The sequence below is a fragment of the Hemitrygon akajei genome, chromosome 12, assembly GCF_048418815.1.
Source record: "Hemitrygon akajei chromosome 12, sHemAka1.3, whole genome shotgun sequence".
NCBI classification, from domain to species: Eukaryota; Metazoa; Chordata; class Chondrichthyes; order Myliobatiformes; family Dasyatidae; genus Hemitrygon; species Hemitrygon akajei.
Window position 1 is genome coordinate 98,698,185 of NC_133135.1, and position 18,731 is coordinate 98,716,915.

An 18,731-nucleotide genomic window follows, 5' to 3' on the forward strand; every position below is an offset into this window, starting at 1 on the left:
AGACACCCACCCACAAGTCATAAAATACACAAAAATCTTTCCAATATGGTAGTTATTCCTCCACAGCACTGCAATGACGGGCATTAAAAGTACACAAGATCAATAAACAACAATTACTCTAAGTGGAGAGAGAGGGTAAACGTTTTGCCATTTGTTAGGATATACATATGTAAGTCTGGCTTTTAAATTCAATAATATGAGAGCTCCTTTGTGTTTACACGGTCCAGTAGTCCGCTGTTCCTCACTCGGGAGAAATGTGTGCTCTTCATCACCATCTCTCTCTCTCTCTCTCTCTCTCTGTGTACTCAGGAAGAAGGCTTCCTCTGAATTGCATTGCAGAAGATTTGTTAATGTTTATAAGGATAAAACGATCGGATATTTCCTCCGCCGACTTCAGTAGTAGAGATTGAGAAACAGCTGCAGAAAATTCAGTGCTGTGTCCTCACATTAAATATTCAGCCATGTGCCTGATGGAATATTAATCAGTTTATTAACATCCACTGCCCATGGGAAGAGCTGGTATCCCACTGGGCTCAAATCTGGATCAGCATTTGGACAACAGGAGAGCACAAAGCATTGTTGCCCAGTTGTGAGGCAGCCCTGGTGTGGGCTGTTTGAGGAGGGGCTCCGCATAACCAATGAACACAGAGCAACTACTGCAGATCAACAGTCTGTTTAAGAAGCAACTGAAAGCATAATCCTTTGGATTTTATTTGCAATGATCTGCAGAATATTAATTATTCAAAGCAAAGCAGAAAACTGTTGCCCACCCGGTTCCTCTCAGCGCTTCATGATCGAGCAAGCCCTGCGTTTAACACTCAGCAAGGCAACAACTCACAAACAGCAGGCACCCCCATCACACTCACTGCCATCACAAAGCAACAGCAGCCAGAAATTCAGTGACCAGGACTGCAGCGTGCATTAACAATGCTACGATTTCATCAGTAGTATTTATTTACAGGTGCTCACACTCCCCATTCCAGAATGTAACTCAATGACTTATCTATCTCAAACTTCAGTCAGATTCAAGACAGAAGGCAGAGACACAAGAGACTGCAGGTGCTTTAATCTGAAGCAACACACCATGTGCTAGAGGAACTCAATAGGTTGAGAGGGTCTTTTGGCCTGAACCATCAACAATTCTTATCCCTCTCCCCCCCACAGATGCTACCCGACTCATTGAGTTCCTCTGGCAAATTGATATTTTTGATGTAGATTTACTGCTGCAAGTCTGACATTCTAGCTATAAAATCCCTCTCCCCCACTACCAATCCAAAAATCCTATGATTGGCTTCCAGACAAAAATTCATCCCCAAATATTAGTTTTCCTATTGTTTCAAATACAAACCACCTCAACAGAAACACACGTTGGGGTCCAAGCAGACAGCAGGGTTGTAGACTGTGACAATCAACCAACCAATAAGCATAATGAAGACAAACACAGATCTCCGCATGCACATAAGAGTCCTATTGAAGTCAAATTGAAATTCCCTCCATAAGCATAGGGGAATGGCAGTGCAAGGTTCTGAACTTTACACAATGACACTGAACTGAAATTCCAACTTGCAATGATGGACTTGAAAGACCTCTCCCAAAATTCACCTCTCAATCACACACAATAGGGTCACCCTATGGGCAAAGAGAGGGGCATTAACATCAGTTTAGGTTCTTCATAATGAGAAAAACAGGGCAGTGGAACTAGTTTGGGACAGATTCTGGGCTGCTGGAAGAGTGGGGTAGTGGGAAACATAGAAACATAGAAACCATACAGCACAATACAGGCTCTTCAGCCCACAAAGCCAAACATATCCCTACCTTAGAACTAGCTAGGCTTTACCCATAGCCCTCTATTTTTCTAAGCTCCATGTAGCCATCCAGGAGTCTCTTAAAAGACCCTATCGTTTCTGCCTCCACCACCACCACCGGCAGCCCATTCCACATACTCACCACTCTCTGAGTAAAAAGTCTTACCCCTGACATCTCCTCTGTACCTACTTCCAAGCACCTTAAAACTATGCCCTCTCATGCTAGCCATTTCAGCCTTGAGGAAAAGCCTCTGATTAATGATCAATGATCTCATGATCAATACCTCTCATTATCTTGTACACCTCTATCAGGTCACCTCTCATCCTCCATCACTCCAAGGAGAAAAGGCCGAGTTCACTCAACCTATTCTCATAAGGCATGCTCCCCAATCCAGGCAACATCCTTGTAAATCTCCTCTGCACCCTTTCTATGTTTTCCACATCCTTCCTGTAGTGAGGCGACCAGAATTGAGCACAGTAGTCCAAGTGGGGTCTGACCAGGGTCCTATATAGCTGCAACATTACCTCTCAGCTCTTAAACTCAATCCCACAATTGACAAAGGCCAATGCACCATATGCCTTCTTAACCACAGTCAACCTGCATAGCAGCTTTGAGTGTCCTAGGGACTTGGACCCCAAGATCCCGCTGATCCTCCACACTGCCAAGAGTCTTACTATATTCTGCCATCATATTTGACCTATCAAAATGAACCACCTCACACTTATCTGGGTTGAACTCCATCTGCCGCTTCTCAGCCCAGTTTTGCATCCTATCAATGTCCCGCTGTAACCTCTGACAGCCCTCCACACTATCCACAACACCCCCAACCTTTGTGTCATCAGCAAGTTTACTAACCCATCCCTCCACTTCCTCATCCAGGTCATTTATAAAAATCACAAAGAGTAGGGGTCCCAGAACAGATCCCTGAGGTACACCACTGGTCACTGGCCTCCATGCAGAATGTCTGATTTTTCCAGAAGAGTGAAAAATGATTGAAAGAAGAGGATTAGTTAAAGAATGATAAAGAATTATAAGGAGAATTTTCAGTTGTGGCATTGCAAGGCAGACTTTAACCAATGAAGTATATGTCAAATGCATTGCCAAATGTGGCTTCCAATTTACATAGGGCACACTTCTATAAATGTCAACGTGATCATGACCATATAATCCTGTTGAATGAGTGTTACTATTGGACAGAATACGAGTGATAGTTCCCATCCTCTATATAATACCTTGATATATATCCCTCTCCCTCCCCATAACAGAAACTCACCACCCTCTGAGCTCTTGTCTGAAATGGGACTTTTATTGATGACTGAAAAGTGTTGAGCTCTGTGCACAACTTCTCAGATTATGAAGCAGTCTGTTCCCATATCTCAGCTTGGGTGAAGAAGTTCCACAACTACTGCTGCAGTTAGGACTCTGATGTTGACTGAGCGCTAGTAACGAGATCACTAGACATTCTGTTCACTTTTTCTTTTTCATTTCTTTAAAGAATTAAAATATATTTTTTAATATGTTGGCATCAGTCCAAGTTACATTTATGGACAGCCACAAAAAAAATCTCTTCAACTAGTAAAGGTATGCTTGACAAAAGGGTAGGCCTTCAAAAGTGAAATACTGAGAGTACAGAGATTGTATGTTCCTGTTACGATAAAAGGCAAGGCTTAGGTTTAGGGAACCTTAGTTTTTGAGTGATATTGAGGTCCTGGTTAAGAAAAAGGAGGTGCATACCAAGTATAAACAGCAAAGAACAAATCAAGAGATCACACAAGAAAGAAATCAGGAGAGGGTGCCTCAGCAGACAACGTGAAGGGAATTCCAAGTGCTTCTACAGACAAATTAAGAGCAAAAGGTGAGCAAGGGACAAAATTAGTCCTCTTGAAAATCAGCATGGCCGTCTATGCATGGAGAATAAAGAGATGGGGGAGATCTTAAATCGAATTTTTGCTTCTATATTTACTCGAAGATGGACTCAAGACCTGATAGAACTGAGGCAAAGCAGTAGTGAGGTCAAGGACAGTATATGGATTACAGATAAGGAAGTGCTTGCTTTTTTGAGGCAAATTAGGATGGCCAATTAGGTGCAAAGGGATACCTGACAAGGTATCCTCTTGCACCTGGTGGGAGGCTTGTGCAGAAATTGCAGGAATCCTAGTAGTGGTTGATCTTTCATTGATCCTGTTATAGTTGCTATTCTATTGATTTGCTGAGTATGCCCACAAGAAAATTAATTTCAGGGTTCTATATGGTGACGTATATGTAATCTGATAATAAAATTCACTTTGAATTTTGAGGTATTTAAGATATCCTTAGCCACAGGTAAGGTGCTGAAGGATTGGAGTACAGCTAATGCCATTCCGTTGTTCAAGAAAGACCAAGGATGAGCCAGGAAATTTTAGGCCAGTGATCCGGACGGTGGTAGTGGGTAAATTATAGGAAGGCATTCAAAGGGACAAGATCTATAAGTATTCGGATAGACTGATCCCGATTAGACTACAAGATCATAAGACATTGGAGCAGAATTAGACTATTCGGCCCTTCGGGTGTGCTCCACTATGCAATCGTAGTTAATTTATTATCCCTCTCAATCTGCTGCCTTCTTCCCATAACTTTTGACACCTTTACTAATCAAGAAATGTTCAGTCTCTGCTTTAAATATACCCAGTGGCTTGGCCTTCACTGCTGTCTGTGATACGAATTCCACAGATTTACCATCTTCTGGCTAAAGGAATTCTGCTTCATCTCTGTTCTAAAGGGATGTCTTTGTATTCTGAGGATTAGGAACATTCAACATGGCTGTGTGCATGGTGGGTTGTGTTTAACCAAACTTAGAGTTTTTCGAGGAGGTTACCAGGAAAGTTGATCAAGGAAAAAAGTGGACATGGTCTACATGGACTTTAGCAAGATCTTTGACTAAGTTCCACACAGGAGACTGATCAAGATGATTCAGTCGCTTGGCATTTAGTATGAATTGGGTTCAACAGAGAGAAGCCAGAGAATGGTAGTAAATGGCTTCCTCTCTGACTGGAGGTCTGTAACTAGTGATATGCCACAGGAATTGGTGCTGGGTCCATTGTTGTTTGTCATCTATATTAGGATTTGGATGATAATGTAGTAAATTGGATCAGCAAATTTGGGAATGACACTGAGATTGGGGGCACAGTCGACAGCGAGAGAAAGCTATCAAAGGTTACACCAGGATCTGAACAATCTGGAAAAATGGCAGATGGAATTACAGACAGACAAGTATGAGGTCATGCACTTTGGGAGGTCAACAAAGGGTTAGGATTTATAGAGTAAACAGAGGGCACTGAAAAGCGTGGTAGAACAAACCTGGGAATACAGATCCATAATTCCTTGAAAGTGGCATCACAGATAGATAGGGTCATAAAGAGAGCTTTTGTACATTGGCATTTGTAAATCAGTGTATGAAGTACTCTGGAATGTTATGTGGAAGTTGTGTGAAGATGTTGGTGAGGTCTAATTTGGAAATATTATGTGCGGTTCTGGTCACCTACCTACAGGAAAGATATAATAAAGTTCAAAAAGTACAAAGAAAATTTACAAGATGCTGTCGGGTCTAAAGGACCTGAGTTACAGGAAAAGCTTGAATAGATTAAGACTATTTCCTGGAGAGTAAGAGAAAGAGAGGATATTTGATAGAGGTATACAAAATTATGAGGGGCATTACAAGGGTAAATGCAAGCAAGATTTTTCCTCCAAGGCCATAGATTAAGGTGAAAGGTGAAATACTTTAGGGTGAATCTAAGATTGAACTTTTTTGCTCAGAAGGTGATGTGAATGTGGAATGAGTTGTCAGTGGAAGTAGAGGATACGGGTTTGATTGTAACATTTAAGAGAAGTTTGGATAACTACTATACATGCATGGGTATTGTACGGAGGGCTATGGTCCAGGTGCGAGTCAATGGGACTAGGCTGAATAACAGTTCAGCATGAAGTAGATGAGCCAAAGGTCATGTTTCTGTACTGTAGTGCTCTATGGTTCTCTATGACTCTGTGACACTAGTTGCCAGGACTAAAGGGCCCAAATTGCTGGGATATGTCTTTATTCCTCAGAACACAAGAGGATGAGGGGTGACCTTACTAATGCCTCTCATAGATTTAAACACCTCTATGAAGTAGATGATAACAGCCTTTTCCCCATGGTAGTGGAGTCCAAAGCTATATGTTTAGGATGAAAGGAGGAAAGATTTTAAAAGGACCTGTGTAACAACATTTTCCATGCATAGGGGGGTGAGTATATTGAAATAAGCTGCCAGAGAAAGTGGTTGAGGCAGGTTCAATGGTATAATTTAATTCGTCTATTATCATGTACAGTAGGCTTGCACGTATGCATGTGCGACTATATATAATACGAATCGGCCCAACACATTTGTATAATCGGAAGAAAGCACACCAGCGGCTCTACTTCTTTTAAGAGTTCATGGAGATTTGTTATGTCACCAGAGACTTGTGCAAATTTCTATAGTGAGAGGATTCTGACTGGTTGCAACACAGCCTAGTACTGAGGCTCCGATGTACAGGATTGCAAGAGGCTGCAGCTTTATGGATTCAGCCAGCTCCATCACGGGCACAACCCCCTCCACATCGAGAAGGTGACATCCATCACTAAGTTCACTCACCATCTGGGACATGCCCTCTCTTCTCATTACTTCCATGGGGAAGGAGGTAATGGAGCCAAAAGACCCATTTCAAATGATTTAGGAACAGCATCTTCACCTTTGCCATCAAATTTCTGAACAGTCCGAAACCCATTACACTACATAATTATTCCATTTTTTTGCACTTTTTAAAATAATTACAGTCAATTTATCTTTTGGCTCTATGTTGCTGCAAAACAACAAATTTCAAGATATGGTTCTGATTCTGATTCATTTAAGCACTTGGATATGTCGGTGGAGGCACAGGGTTTACAGGGATTCGGGCTGAACTCTGAAACTGGGTGGGGGCCACAGAGCCTGTACCCATGCTATATTGCTCAGTGACAATATTCTATAGAGAAGGACACCTGAAGTTCTCATCTGATCTGACCCATCTGTGACTTATTTGATTAGCATCTGGCACCCTAAACAAGTCCTGACGCCTTAGACCACAGATATAACGTGAATCAGCAATACAAGGCACTACAGATTCGTCAGCAGCACTTCCCACAAGCAAACTGCCAGGACTCAACCCAACCACTTCCCACAACCATTGTATCTGCCAACACATCACTCCCCATAATTGGTGGTATCTACAGCAAGCGCTGCCTCATTCAAAGACCCCACCATCCAATTCATACCATCAAGCAGAAATCCCCACTCTCAAGTTCAAGAACAGATGCTTCCCTTCAATCATTCAGTTCTTGAACAAACCAGCACAATCTTAGTCACTAAAATTTAGCAACACTGTGACTATGTTGTCATTCATCAGTGCACAAACAAGAAGCTTAATATTTCTTTCAAGATAAACCGTCATCTCCAGGTCTTGCAAACATTTCTACTTGGAAACATATTGACCGTTCCTTCATCAGCACTGGTTGACGTCGGAAAGTTGCTCTACTCTTCGTTCCCAAAATATTCCCAGGATGGGAAATGTATACTTCCATTGAAATGTGCACTCCCATCATATACTAATTTTATAAAGTGCTTAACATTTTTGTGCTACTCAGGTGTCAGGCAACAACTACTGCCAACAACATATTCCATCACCAACCTGATCCAACCATGGGCTACAGTAAAAGACACAATCTTAATCACAATCTTAAAGGGATGTAGAGTCAGTATGGATAGAACTGAGAAATTCTAAGGGTAGAAAGACCCTAATAGGAGTTATCTACAGGCCCCCAAACAGCAGTCTGGATGTAGGGTGTAAGTTGAATGAAGAATTAAAATTGGCATGTCGCAATTGTCAATTGTCATGGGGGATTTCAACATGCAGGTAGACTGGGAGAATCAGAATGGTACTGGACCCCAAGAAAGGGAGTTTGTGGAGTGCCTCCAAGATGGATTCTTAGAACAGCTGGTACTGGAGCCTACCAGGGAGAAGGCAATTCTAGATTTAGTGTTGTGCAATGAACCGTATTTGATCAGGGACCTCGAGGTAAAGGAACCATTAGGAGATAGTGACCATAATATGATATGTTTTAACCTACAGTTTGAGAAGGAGAAGGGAAAATCAGATGTGTCAGTATTACAGTTGAACAAAAGGAACTATGGAGCTATGAGGGAGGAGCTGACCAAAGTTCAATGGAACAATACCCTAGCAGGGAAGACAGTGGAACAACAATGGCAGGTATTTCTGGGAATAATGCAGAAGGTGCAGGATCAGTTCATTCCAAAGAGGAAGTAAGATCCTAAGGGGAGTAAGGGGCGGCCTTGGCTGACAAGAGAAGTAAAGGGCAGTATAAAAATAAAAGAGAAGTATAACATAGCAAAGATGAGTGGGAAACCGAAGGACTGGGAAGCTTTTAAAGAGCAACAGAAGATAACAAAAAAGGCAATACGCCAGGAAAAAATGAGGTACGAAGGTAAACTAGCCAAGAATATAAAGGAGGATAGTAAAAGCTTCTTTAGGTATGTGAATAGCAAAAAAATAGTCAAGACCAAAATTGGGCCATTGAAGACAGAAACGGGTGAATTTATTATGGGGAACAAGGAAATGACAGACGAGTTGAACAGGTACTTTGGATCTGTCTTCACTAGGGAAGACACAAACAATCTCCCAGATGTAATAGTGGCCAAAGGAACTAGGGTAAAGGATGAACTGAAGGAAATTTATATTAGGCAAGAAATGGTGTTAGATAGACTGTTGAGTCTGAAGGCTGATAAGTCCCCGGGACCTGATGGTCTGCATCCCAGGGTACTTAAAGAGGTGGCTCTAGAAATCGTGGATGCATTGGTAATCATTTTCCAATGTTCTACGGATTCAGGAACAGTTCCTGGAGGGTGGCTAATATTGTCCCACTTTTCAAGAAAGGGAGAGAGAGAGAAAACAGGGAATTATAGACCGGTTAGCCTGACGTCAGTGGTGGGAAAGATGCTGGAGTCAATTATAAAAGAGGAAATTACGATACATTTGGATAGCAGTAGAAGGATCAGTCCGAGTCAGCATGGATTTATGAAGGGAAAATCATGCTTGACTAATCTTCTGGAGTTTTTTGAGGATGTAACTATGAAAATGGACAAGGGAGAGCCAGTGGATGTAGTGGACCTGGACTTACAGAAAGCTTTTGATAAAGTCCCACATAGGAGATTAGTGGGCAAAATTAGGGCACATGGTATTGCGGGCAGAGTACTGACGTGGATTGAAAATTGGCTGGCTGACAGGAAACAAAGAGTAACGATTAATGGGTCCCTTTCGGAATGGCAGGCTGTGACCAGTGGGGTACCGCAAGGTTCGGTGCTGGGACCGCAGCTGTTTACAATATACATTAATGATTTAAATGAAGGGATTAAAAGTAACATTAGCAAATTTGCTGATGACACAAAGCTGGGTGGCAGTGTGAAATGTCAGGAGGATGTTATGAGAATGCAGGGTGACTTGAACAGGTTGGGTGAGTGGGCAAATGTATGGCAGATGCAGTTTAATGTGGATAAATGTGAGGTTATCCACTTTGGTGGCAAGAACAGGAAGGCAGATTACTATCTAAATGGAGTCAAGTTAGGAAAAGGGGAAGTACAACGAGATCTAGGTGTTCTTGTACATCAGTTAATGAAAGCAAGCATGCAGGTACAGCAGGCAGTGAAGAAAACTAATGGCATGCTGGCCTTTATAACAAGAGGAATTGAGTATAGGAGTAAAGAGGTCCTTCTGCAGCTGTACAGGGCCCTGGTGAGACCCCACCTGGAGTATTGTGTGCAGTTTTGGTCTCCAAATTTGAGGAAGGACATTCTTGCTACTGAGGGAGTGCAGCGTAGGTTCACAAAGTTAATTCCTGGAATGGCGAGACTGTCATATGTTGAAAGATTGGAGCGACTGGTCTTGCATACACTGGAATTTAGAAGGATGAGAGGGGATCTGATTGAAACATATAAGATTATTAAGGGATTGGACACGCTGGAGGCAGGAAGCATGTTCCCACTGATGGGTGAGTCCAGAACTAGAGGCCACAGTTTAAGAATAAGGGGTAGGCCATTTAGAACAGAGATGTGGAAAAACTTTTTCACCCAGAGAGTGGTGGATATGTGGAATGCTCTGCCCCAGAAGGCAGTGGAGGCCAAGTCTCTGGATGCATTCAAGAGAGAGTTAGATAGAGCTCTTATAGATAGCGGGGTCAAGGGATATGGGGAAAGGGCAGGAACAGGGTACTGATTGTGTATGATCAGCCATGATCACAGTGAATGGCGGTGCTGGCTAGAAGGGCCGAATGGCCTACTCCTGCACCTACTATCTGTTGTCTATTGTCTATTAACTGGCATTAGACAGCGGTACACAATGAAAGCACAAGTATAATCGTGAGGCAACTCTGGGTGAAGGTGTGTGCTAAAACTACCACATTTCAATGTCCATCACAAACTGCCAGTTGGGTGGGGAAGGGAGAAATTCAGAGAAAATCTCTTAGACTTCACTGAAGGCATCGAGTCAAATCAACAAATCAAGAAGCATTGTTAATGCCAGCTACAAGTTAGCTTACCTCATTACAGTTCTGCATAACAATGTACTCTCACACACTGATTAAATGGTAAAAAAAATTACCTGCATTGATGATTGAAACAAGTAGCGAAGCCATTTAATAGCTCAGTCCAGCAGATGAAAATTTTCTAAAATATGTCATGAATACAACATAAAGCCACATGTCTGACATTGAAATCAATGAAGTGCACAGCTAGGGCCACACTTCCAGGTCAGGGAAACTTTCAGTTTTACCCTAGCTTTTGTAACAGGGACAGGCGCTTCCATGGACAAGAGTTTTTCAGCACCCCCATTTAACGCTCCCTTGTTTCTTCGTGAAATGACAAAGAAACAGCACCTGGGCTGATCTAGTTCCGTCAGTGTACTTGGGATTTTCTTGCGGCGGCTTGGGCAGAGATGCAGAGACATGAAACTAGGGAATGAATGTGTTACACTCCCTTGGGGGAATGGACGGATGGGTGAGTGGATGGGTGGTAGGGTTGAGTTCACGGTGGGACAGGTGAATGGGAAGATATTCCATGCCCCAACATAAAATCAGGATGTCGAATATAAAGTAAAAGTTGGACAGTATGTCACTACATTAGAAAACACTAGTGTGGTGTGCAGTTCTGACGTGACTGCTCTGGAGAGAGGGCAGCGGAGGTTTACTAGAATGTTGACTGGATTGAAGGATTTAGTGATGGGAAGTGATTGGACAGGCCGGGCTTGCTTTCCATGGAGCGAAGGTTGACCAGGGAGATGTATATAAGATTATGAAATGTATAGATAGGGTAAATACTCAGAAATATTTTCCCACAGTATTTTTATCAAAAACAAGAGGGAGTAAGTTTATAGTGAGAGAAAGGAAATTTAAAAGGGATCTGGGAGTTAAGTTCTTTTTTTACAGAGAGTGATTGATATCTGTAACTTAGTGCCAGAGGTCATGATGCAAGCAGACACAATAGGATAATGTCCTAATGCAGGCAAATAGGAATAGTATAAATGGGCAGAAAGGTGGACATGGGCGTGGTGAGCCGAAGGGCAGTTTCTGTTCTGTACCACTCTGAGATTTGGGGTGAGATGGCAGCGGGAAGATGGTGGATTGGGTGAGACACTCGAGCGAGTAGATATGGAAGGATATGGCCATTCGATGACTCTTCTGGCTGACTTCCTGATGATGTTATCCTCTCCGAACAGGAAGAGGGATCTGTTAGCGGTCAAGCAGTTGTGTCGAACAGGGATGGGGTTGTAGAGAGCCATGGTGCGTGCCCGCTGTGCCCGGCTCTGCTTGAAACCAGCCGAGCCCTGTGCCGCCGCTGCTGCTGCCACCGCTGCTGCTGCTCCCGCTGCGGCGGCCGCTGCGGCCGTTTCCCCACTCACCGGCACCTGGTGGCGGCTCTTTCCCTGCTCCGGGCTGGCATCGGCAGACAAACCGCTCACTGCTTCCCCAAACCGAGCCATCCTGTGGAGAGAAAGCAGGCAGTTGAGATGCTGAGGGGAGGAAGGAGGGTGGGCAAGTGGCAAGAGGGAAGGAGAGGGGACCAGGATGGCTGAGGAATTAGGAGGGTGACAGATGCGGGGGGGGGGGGGGTGGGTTTAGGATATGGATGGTGAATTCAAAAATCGGAGCTGCAAGGGACCTAGTTCAGGATCCCCTTAAAGTTAATTTGCAGACTGAGTTGGTAGGGAAGAAGGCAAATGTAGTGTTATTAAATTCGAGGGAACTAGAATATAAAGGCAAGGATGTACTGCTGAGGCTATATAAGGAATTGGTCAGACCACATTTGGAGCACTCTATGCAATTTTTGGCTCAGAACCTGTGAGGAATGTTTGATAGCTCTGGGCTTGTATTTGCTGGAGTTTAGAAGATTGTGGGGGGTTTCTCATTGAAACCCATCGAATACTGAAAAGCCCGGAGAATGGACATAGAGAGGATTTTTCCATTAGTAGAAGAGTTTTACATCTGAGGGTACAGGGGCATCCCTTTAGAACTGAGATGAGGAAGAATTTCTTTAGCCAGAGAGTGCTGAGTTTGTGGAATTTGCTACAACAGAGGGCTTTGGAGGCCCAAGTTACTGGGTGTATTTAAGGGCAGAGATTGATGGGTTCCTGATTGGTAAGAGGATTAAAGGTTTTGGGGAGAAGGTGAGAAAACGGGGTTGAAAAAAGATCTGCTTTGATCGAATAGTGGAGCAGACACAATGGGCTGAATGGCCTAATACTTCTATATTTTATGGGGAATAGGGTAAGCAATGTGGGCGACGATAGGCAACGGGTAAAGGTGGCAAGGGAAGTGTGAGGGTTGAGAAAAGGAGAAGGCGGAATGTGAGGGGAGTAAGGGGGTTTGGGTGGAGGGGATGACGGAGGTAAATCTGAGAGATGAGGGTTGGTTCAAGAGGGAAAAGTAAACGAACAGAGAGGAAGAAGGGCGAATGAGGATGGAGATGGAGGAACGGAGAGGGGGGATGTGAGGGAAGAATGGAGCGCAATAGAGAGTAAGGGACGGGTGCGAGGGACGAGGGACGAGGGTTGTGGGAATTTGATCCGCTGTCCCTCCCTCGCCCCCCACACTCACTCTCGCCCGCAGACAGACGGCGAGGCTGGACAACGGCCGCCGGGCTCCCTGTCGCCGGCCCAGTGCTTCACTGACTACCGGCGGACGGATGGAGAGGAGAGAGTGATGGAGGGAGGGAGGGCGCTCGCTCGCCACCGCCACCGCCTTGGGGTCACGCTCGCCACAATTGCGGATGACCTCCGACCTGCGCCCAGCTTGACTCTGAACCCCAGCCCCCTCCCTCATTCACTCTGCCCTCTCCTTTCTCCCTCCTCCCCCACCCCATCGTTCTTTCCTCCCTCGTTCCAAATCAGGACGACCCTCCATTGACTACAGCGGGTAGGTTTTCTTGTGTCTCTGCAGTATAAAACACATCCGAACCCATCCACACGATTCATTCATCCAAAGGCAATTAAAAAAAACAAAGCGCGACGTCGAGAAAGGTTCCTTACTGTGCGGCCCCGCGAAGGATCGAACCTGCGACCAGCCAGGCGCTGATGTGCGCGGGCTCTCCGTTTGCCGGGTGACCGTGGATCCGCCGAGGTCGCAGCCAGCGCCCTGGCGCCCCCGGACAGCCTCACACTGCCGCCTGTGGGACAAGGTGCGGCACGGCAGCAACTGCCCACCACAGCCCGCTCCCTCAAAGCGTCGCTGCTCCACATTCAAACCTTGCCCATCCGCTCGGCTCGCTGCAGCTCCCCACACCCTCCCCCAATACTGACACATAGCCGTCCTTCCCATTGCATCCGAACCCATCCACACCTCGAAGATGATTCATACTCATCTATCTCTTTTACACGATCACACACACATATCGGGAAGAGCCGCACTTCTGTCGTCCTAATCCTGTTAAATTCACACTGACTACCTTGTATTCCCGGTTGATAGTTATCCTTACACACACAACTCCATTAGATTTGTGTATCGCGTGATTCCTTCAGTCCCCCATCATTCACTTCTGTCTTTGTTTACCTCTAGGCATGTATTAAACCTGCGTGGTCTTTGCGTGAAAATCAATAAAAAAAACTGGACATCTGAAATTTAAAAACAGAAAATACTGGAAGCATTCAACAGGTGAGCATCATCTGTAAAAGAGAGTACCAGTTAATGTTTCAGGTCTATGCTGCCTGACCTGCCCAGTGCTTCCTGTATTTTCTGCTTTATTTTAATTTCAGATTTACAATATCTTGAGTTTTTAAAACAATTTTCAACTGTTTCTCCTTGCGCAGATGCTCCCTTAAGTACATGTTGTATTCTGGTTTTTTTTGTGTGATGGTGAAGGGTCTCGTCCCAAAAGATGGATTATTTACTCCTGTTCATAGCTGCTGCCTGGCTTGCTGAGTTTCTCCAGCATGTCAAGATTTCCAGCATCTGCAGAACCTAGTGTTTTTAATTGAACTTTCTCAATTCCTTTCTTACACACATATGTCCAGACCTCTTGAAGATTCTAGTGTCTTTTCTGGGACCATTGTCCAAGCTCCTGAGCTCCTGTCTGACTCCCCCCTTGCAGATCTCCAGAAAAACCCCTGGGCTGGAAGTGTCACCCCTGGTTTCTCTGCACGGTAATTCCAATTCTTGTTTCCTTGCTTGTTTCCTAATGAGGGGAAGCTCAGCTTAGAGAAGCTGAAGAGGAGCTACTGCAGCGTTTGCTCACAACCATTCTATACCAGGCAATTCCCCCTTGTGCCAAGTAGCCCAACATTCCACTCGCTCAATACTGATTGTTTTGTCTTTACAATTATTTTCCACAAGTCTAGGAAATAGGTCAGTTCTAGATCTGGGCTGATGGAGTGTGAGGTATTGTACTTTGGGAGGTCTACTATATACGGTAAATGGCACACTTAACAACATTGTTAAACAGAGGGATCTTGAGGGCGTCCAAGCCCATAGCCCCCTGAAAGGATAGATAGGATGGTTTGCCTTCATTGGTTGATTCACTGCTTGTAAGAATAAGGAAGTCATGTTCCAACTGTATAAAACTTCGGTTAGGCTGAACTTGAAGTACTATGTGTGATACTGATCATCCTGTTACCAGAAAGATGTGGAGCCTTTGAAGAGGGTGTACAAGAAGTTTACTAGGATGTTGCTTGGTTTATGAGGCATGTGTTTCAAAGAGAGGTTGTCTTTTCCTTGGAGTGTCAGAGGCTAAGAAGAGAACTGATATAAGCTTATATAATTATGAGATTATAGTGCATAAATTATTTTTGGGCTCATAGTATATTTTTCCTAGGTCAAAATGTGTAGTACTAGAGGGCATACAATTTAAGATAAGGAGCTAGGTTCAAAGGAACACACACAAATTGCTGGAGGAACTCAGCAGACCAGGCAGCATCTAAGGAAAAAAGTACAGTCGACATTTCAGGCCGAAACCTTTCAGAAGGACTGGAGAAAAAAAGCTGAGGAGTAGATATTTTTTCTCCAGCCCTGAGGAAGGGTCTCTGCCTGAAATGTTGACTGTACTTTTTACCATAGATGTTCCTCCAGCATTTTGTGTGTGTTGCTTAGATTTCCAGCATCTGCAGATTTTCTCATGTTTGTTCAGAGGAGATGTGTGGGGTAATTTATTTTACATAGAGACTGCTAGATGTCTGGAATGTACTGCCAGGAGGAGGGATGGAAGCAGATACAATAGTGACATTTAAGAGGCTGCTTAAAAAATAGACATATGAATCTACAAGGAATGGAGATATATGGATCCTGTATAGGCAGAAGAGATTTAGTTTAATTGAACATTGTGTTCACCACGGGCATGACGGCAGATGCTGGAAATCTAAAGGAACACACACAGAATCCAGGAGGAACTCAAGCAGCATCTATGGGGATGAATAAACTATCGACATTTTGATCTGAGACCCTTCTTCAGGACTGAAAAACTGGGGTTTTAAACATGTTTAAAAGGCATTTAAATAGGTACAGATAGAAAAGGTTGAGAAGAATATGGGCCAAATGCAGGCAAGTGGGACTATGTCAAGACAATACCTTTGTTGGTATGGATGAATTGGGCAGAAGAGCCTGTTTCCCTTCTGTATGACCGTTTCACATAGCTGCAGTGACCTCACAATTTCTGCGAGTTGTTTTGTGGCTTCCAATGAAATGTCAAATTCCTGTTTACCTCACAAATTGGAATGGAGACAGCAGTTGTCCACAAATAGTGTATTGTGATTTTTACTCATATGAAATCAGACATATTTGTGGTCTTTCATTTAAGTAGAATTGCCACTGTTGATGGCAATTCAAGGTATACCACTGTAAAGAAAAGCTTAAGAGACCAAAACTTTAAAACCAAGGCTGTCTGGCAAATCCACCTCAATTTCTCTGTTGGCCTCATAGTTTCAACTAGAACTGATCCAATGGCAAATCTCATCAGTGACACTCATAGGAAAGGTGGTATCCTCTGAGGAAAGGAGCTGTTTCCAGGATCTATCCCTCAGTGAAAATCAGGGAGAGTCATTTTCGGGAACTTGAGTTGGCTAATAATCTACCTTGACTTTCTTGTATTGAGGAAGAGTTCCTGAACTGGCCAAGCCTCAGCAAAGGGATTTTATGCAGACTTGAGATGGTCATTGGTGTAAACAAGGGTGGTCGGTTCCTCAGATAGATGTCTTAGAAACCTGAGCGTTTAAAAATAGTAAAGAACTCTCCATCCATTTACCCAAATCAAATTCCAAAGAGAAAGTAGCCTTTGGTAAGGATTAAATAATTCTTGAGATGACCAGACAGAGTGATGATCGTAACTTGATTGCTGTTTAAAGGACATATGAAACTAACCATTATCTATACAGACAATGGACAACAAAAGCTTTATAAATCTATTGCATTGTGCTGGAAAGTCAAATCTAGTCAATATCTTTCATAAGACAGTATCTTTGTCAATATCTTTGCACTGGGTCAAAGTCTTGTCAAGGTCATGAAGGAAATGCGCAGGTCTGGATGTGGTTTCTAACATTCTCCCTAAGATTCCAGGTTGACTTCCAGACAGTGAAGAACAAGCCAATCTCTCAAAAATTTCCACAATGGCATGTCCCCATTCTTAATGAAATCAATGTGTTGGTTTTCCTCCACTTTCTGTCCCATATTCCAAAAAAAAAGTTCATGGAACCAATTCCCTATTTCCAGCCATGAAGACTAACTCGCAAGCCATTTCCTCCTGAAGCCTCATGACTCTTGGCTTACTTGACACATTCTTGGGTTTAGGGGAAGTGAATAATTCTTTGGCTTTTTATTCCTCTTGATGAGTCTTATCCCTCTTATCCCATTGTCCTTATCCTTCTCTCCTCAGCATATTCATGTATCTATTAAAGAATCTCTTAAAAACTCCAATGCTCTCTGTCTCCACCCCCATAGCTGGCAGTGCATTCTACCAACCCACAGGGGTTACCATTCAATTAATGATAAGGGTCCATTACATAAAAAAGGCTGGGAACCTCTGGTTAAAAGAAAACTTGTCCACACATCTCCTTTGTATTTTGCCCCTCACACCTTAAATATATGCCCTCTAGTATCAGAGATTCAATTCTGGGAAAAGATGCTGGCTGTTTATTCTAACTGTGCTATGCATAGTTTTATAAATTAATATCAAATCTGCCCTCAGCCATCGCTGGTCTAGAGGAAATAACCCCAGCTTGTCAAACCTCTTCTTGAAGCACATATCCTCCAAACCAGGGAGGAACCCTAGGTCGTTGAACCATAAACAACCTGTTGACCTGGGAAGAGCTTCAAATATCATTTATCAGTATAGAGCTCGATCTCCTTCTTCTTGTATTTTCACCAAATTTTCTTTGATAATATAGATCTTTGAGTTTTTCTCCCTGAGCACCTCTTTTATTTGCTGCCATGAAATGTTGATGTTCCAAGTGCAGCAAGTTCCTCCATTCAATCTGGGGTTATTTCAAATCCAAGCATTGTTTTCTCTTTTCATCGAAACAGCCCTGGTGCCAGTGGGTGAGGTCGCCAATGGATTCATCACTTGCCAAGTGGGGGCTGTTTTGAACTCCTTCCAGTATTTTTCAGTACAAGGACTGTGGTTGTGCCAGAAAATATTGCGTGGAGATGCAGCAAGTCAGAAACAACTGCGGCTTCAAGGTACTGTTCTCAGATATATGATATTTTGGAAGTTGATCCATTATCTCCATAGCCACCTCTTTCAAAACTTGGACGAATGGCAACAGGTTTGGGGATTTATCATATTTCAATCCAATTAATTTCTGCAGTATGTTTTACTTGTGTCCTAACTTATTTCAATTTTTCATGTTAGAGTCATTAACATTTTCATAGTCCAGCAGCAGTCTCTTTGACCTATCATGTATAGGCCAACCAACACACAAGCTAACTAAACCAATTCAATTTACCAGCATGCAAGTGACTGCAGGTATTGGAATATGGAGCTAAAAACAAGCTGGAGGTAGACAGCAAAATGGGCAGCATCTGTGGAGTCATATCCAATGGTTGAAATAAGCTGCAGAAAGTTGTGAACTCAGTCAGCTCCATCATGGGCAATAGCCTCCCCAGCATCCAGGATGTCTTCAAGGAGTGATATTCCAAAAAGGCAGTATCCGTCATTAAGGACCCCTGTCATCCAGGCCATGCCCTTTTCTCATTGCTACCATCTAGGAGCCTGAAGGAACACACTCAACAATTCAGGCATAATTTCTTCCCCTCTGCCATCAGATTTCTGAAGGGACATTGAACCCATGAACACTAGCTCACTATTTCCCCCCCCCCCTCTTTTTGCACAATTAATTTAATTTAATTTTTT

At 43.5% G+C, this 18,731-nt stretch overlaps 1 protein-coding gene and 1 long non-coding RNA gene across 2 annotated transcripts in view; one reads left to right on the forward strand and one right to left on the reverse strand.

The window, feature by feature from the left end:
• Positions 1–13,644, reverse strand: part of LOC140737314 (probable voltage-dependent R-type calcium channel subunit alpha-1E) — a 619,860-nt gene extending 606,216 nt beyond the window's left edge. The window contains 3 exon segments of the mRNA XM_073063744.1: positions 11,564–11,728; positions 11,730–11,884; positions 13,429–13,644. Coding sequence (XP_072919845.1) covers positions 11,564–11,728; positions 11,730–11,884; positions 13,429–13,638 — 530 coding nt within the window. The 5' untranslated portion in view covers positions 13,639–13,644.
• The window catches only part of LOC140737315 (uncharacterized), a 41,693-nt gene continuing 35,934 nt past the window's right edge, over positions 12,973–18,731 (forward strand). The window contains exons 1-2 of the long non-coding RNA XR_012101101.1: positions 12,973–13,315; positions 17,903–18,058. This is a non-coding gene — a long non-coding RNA (uncharacterized lncRNA). The remainder of the gene's footprint in view (positions 13,316–17,902; positions 18,059–18,731) is intronic.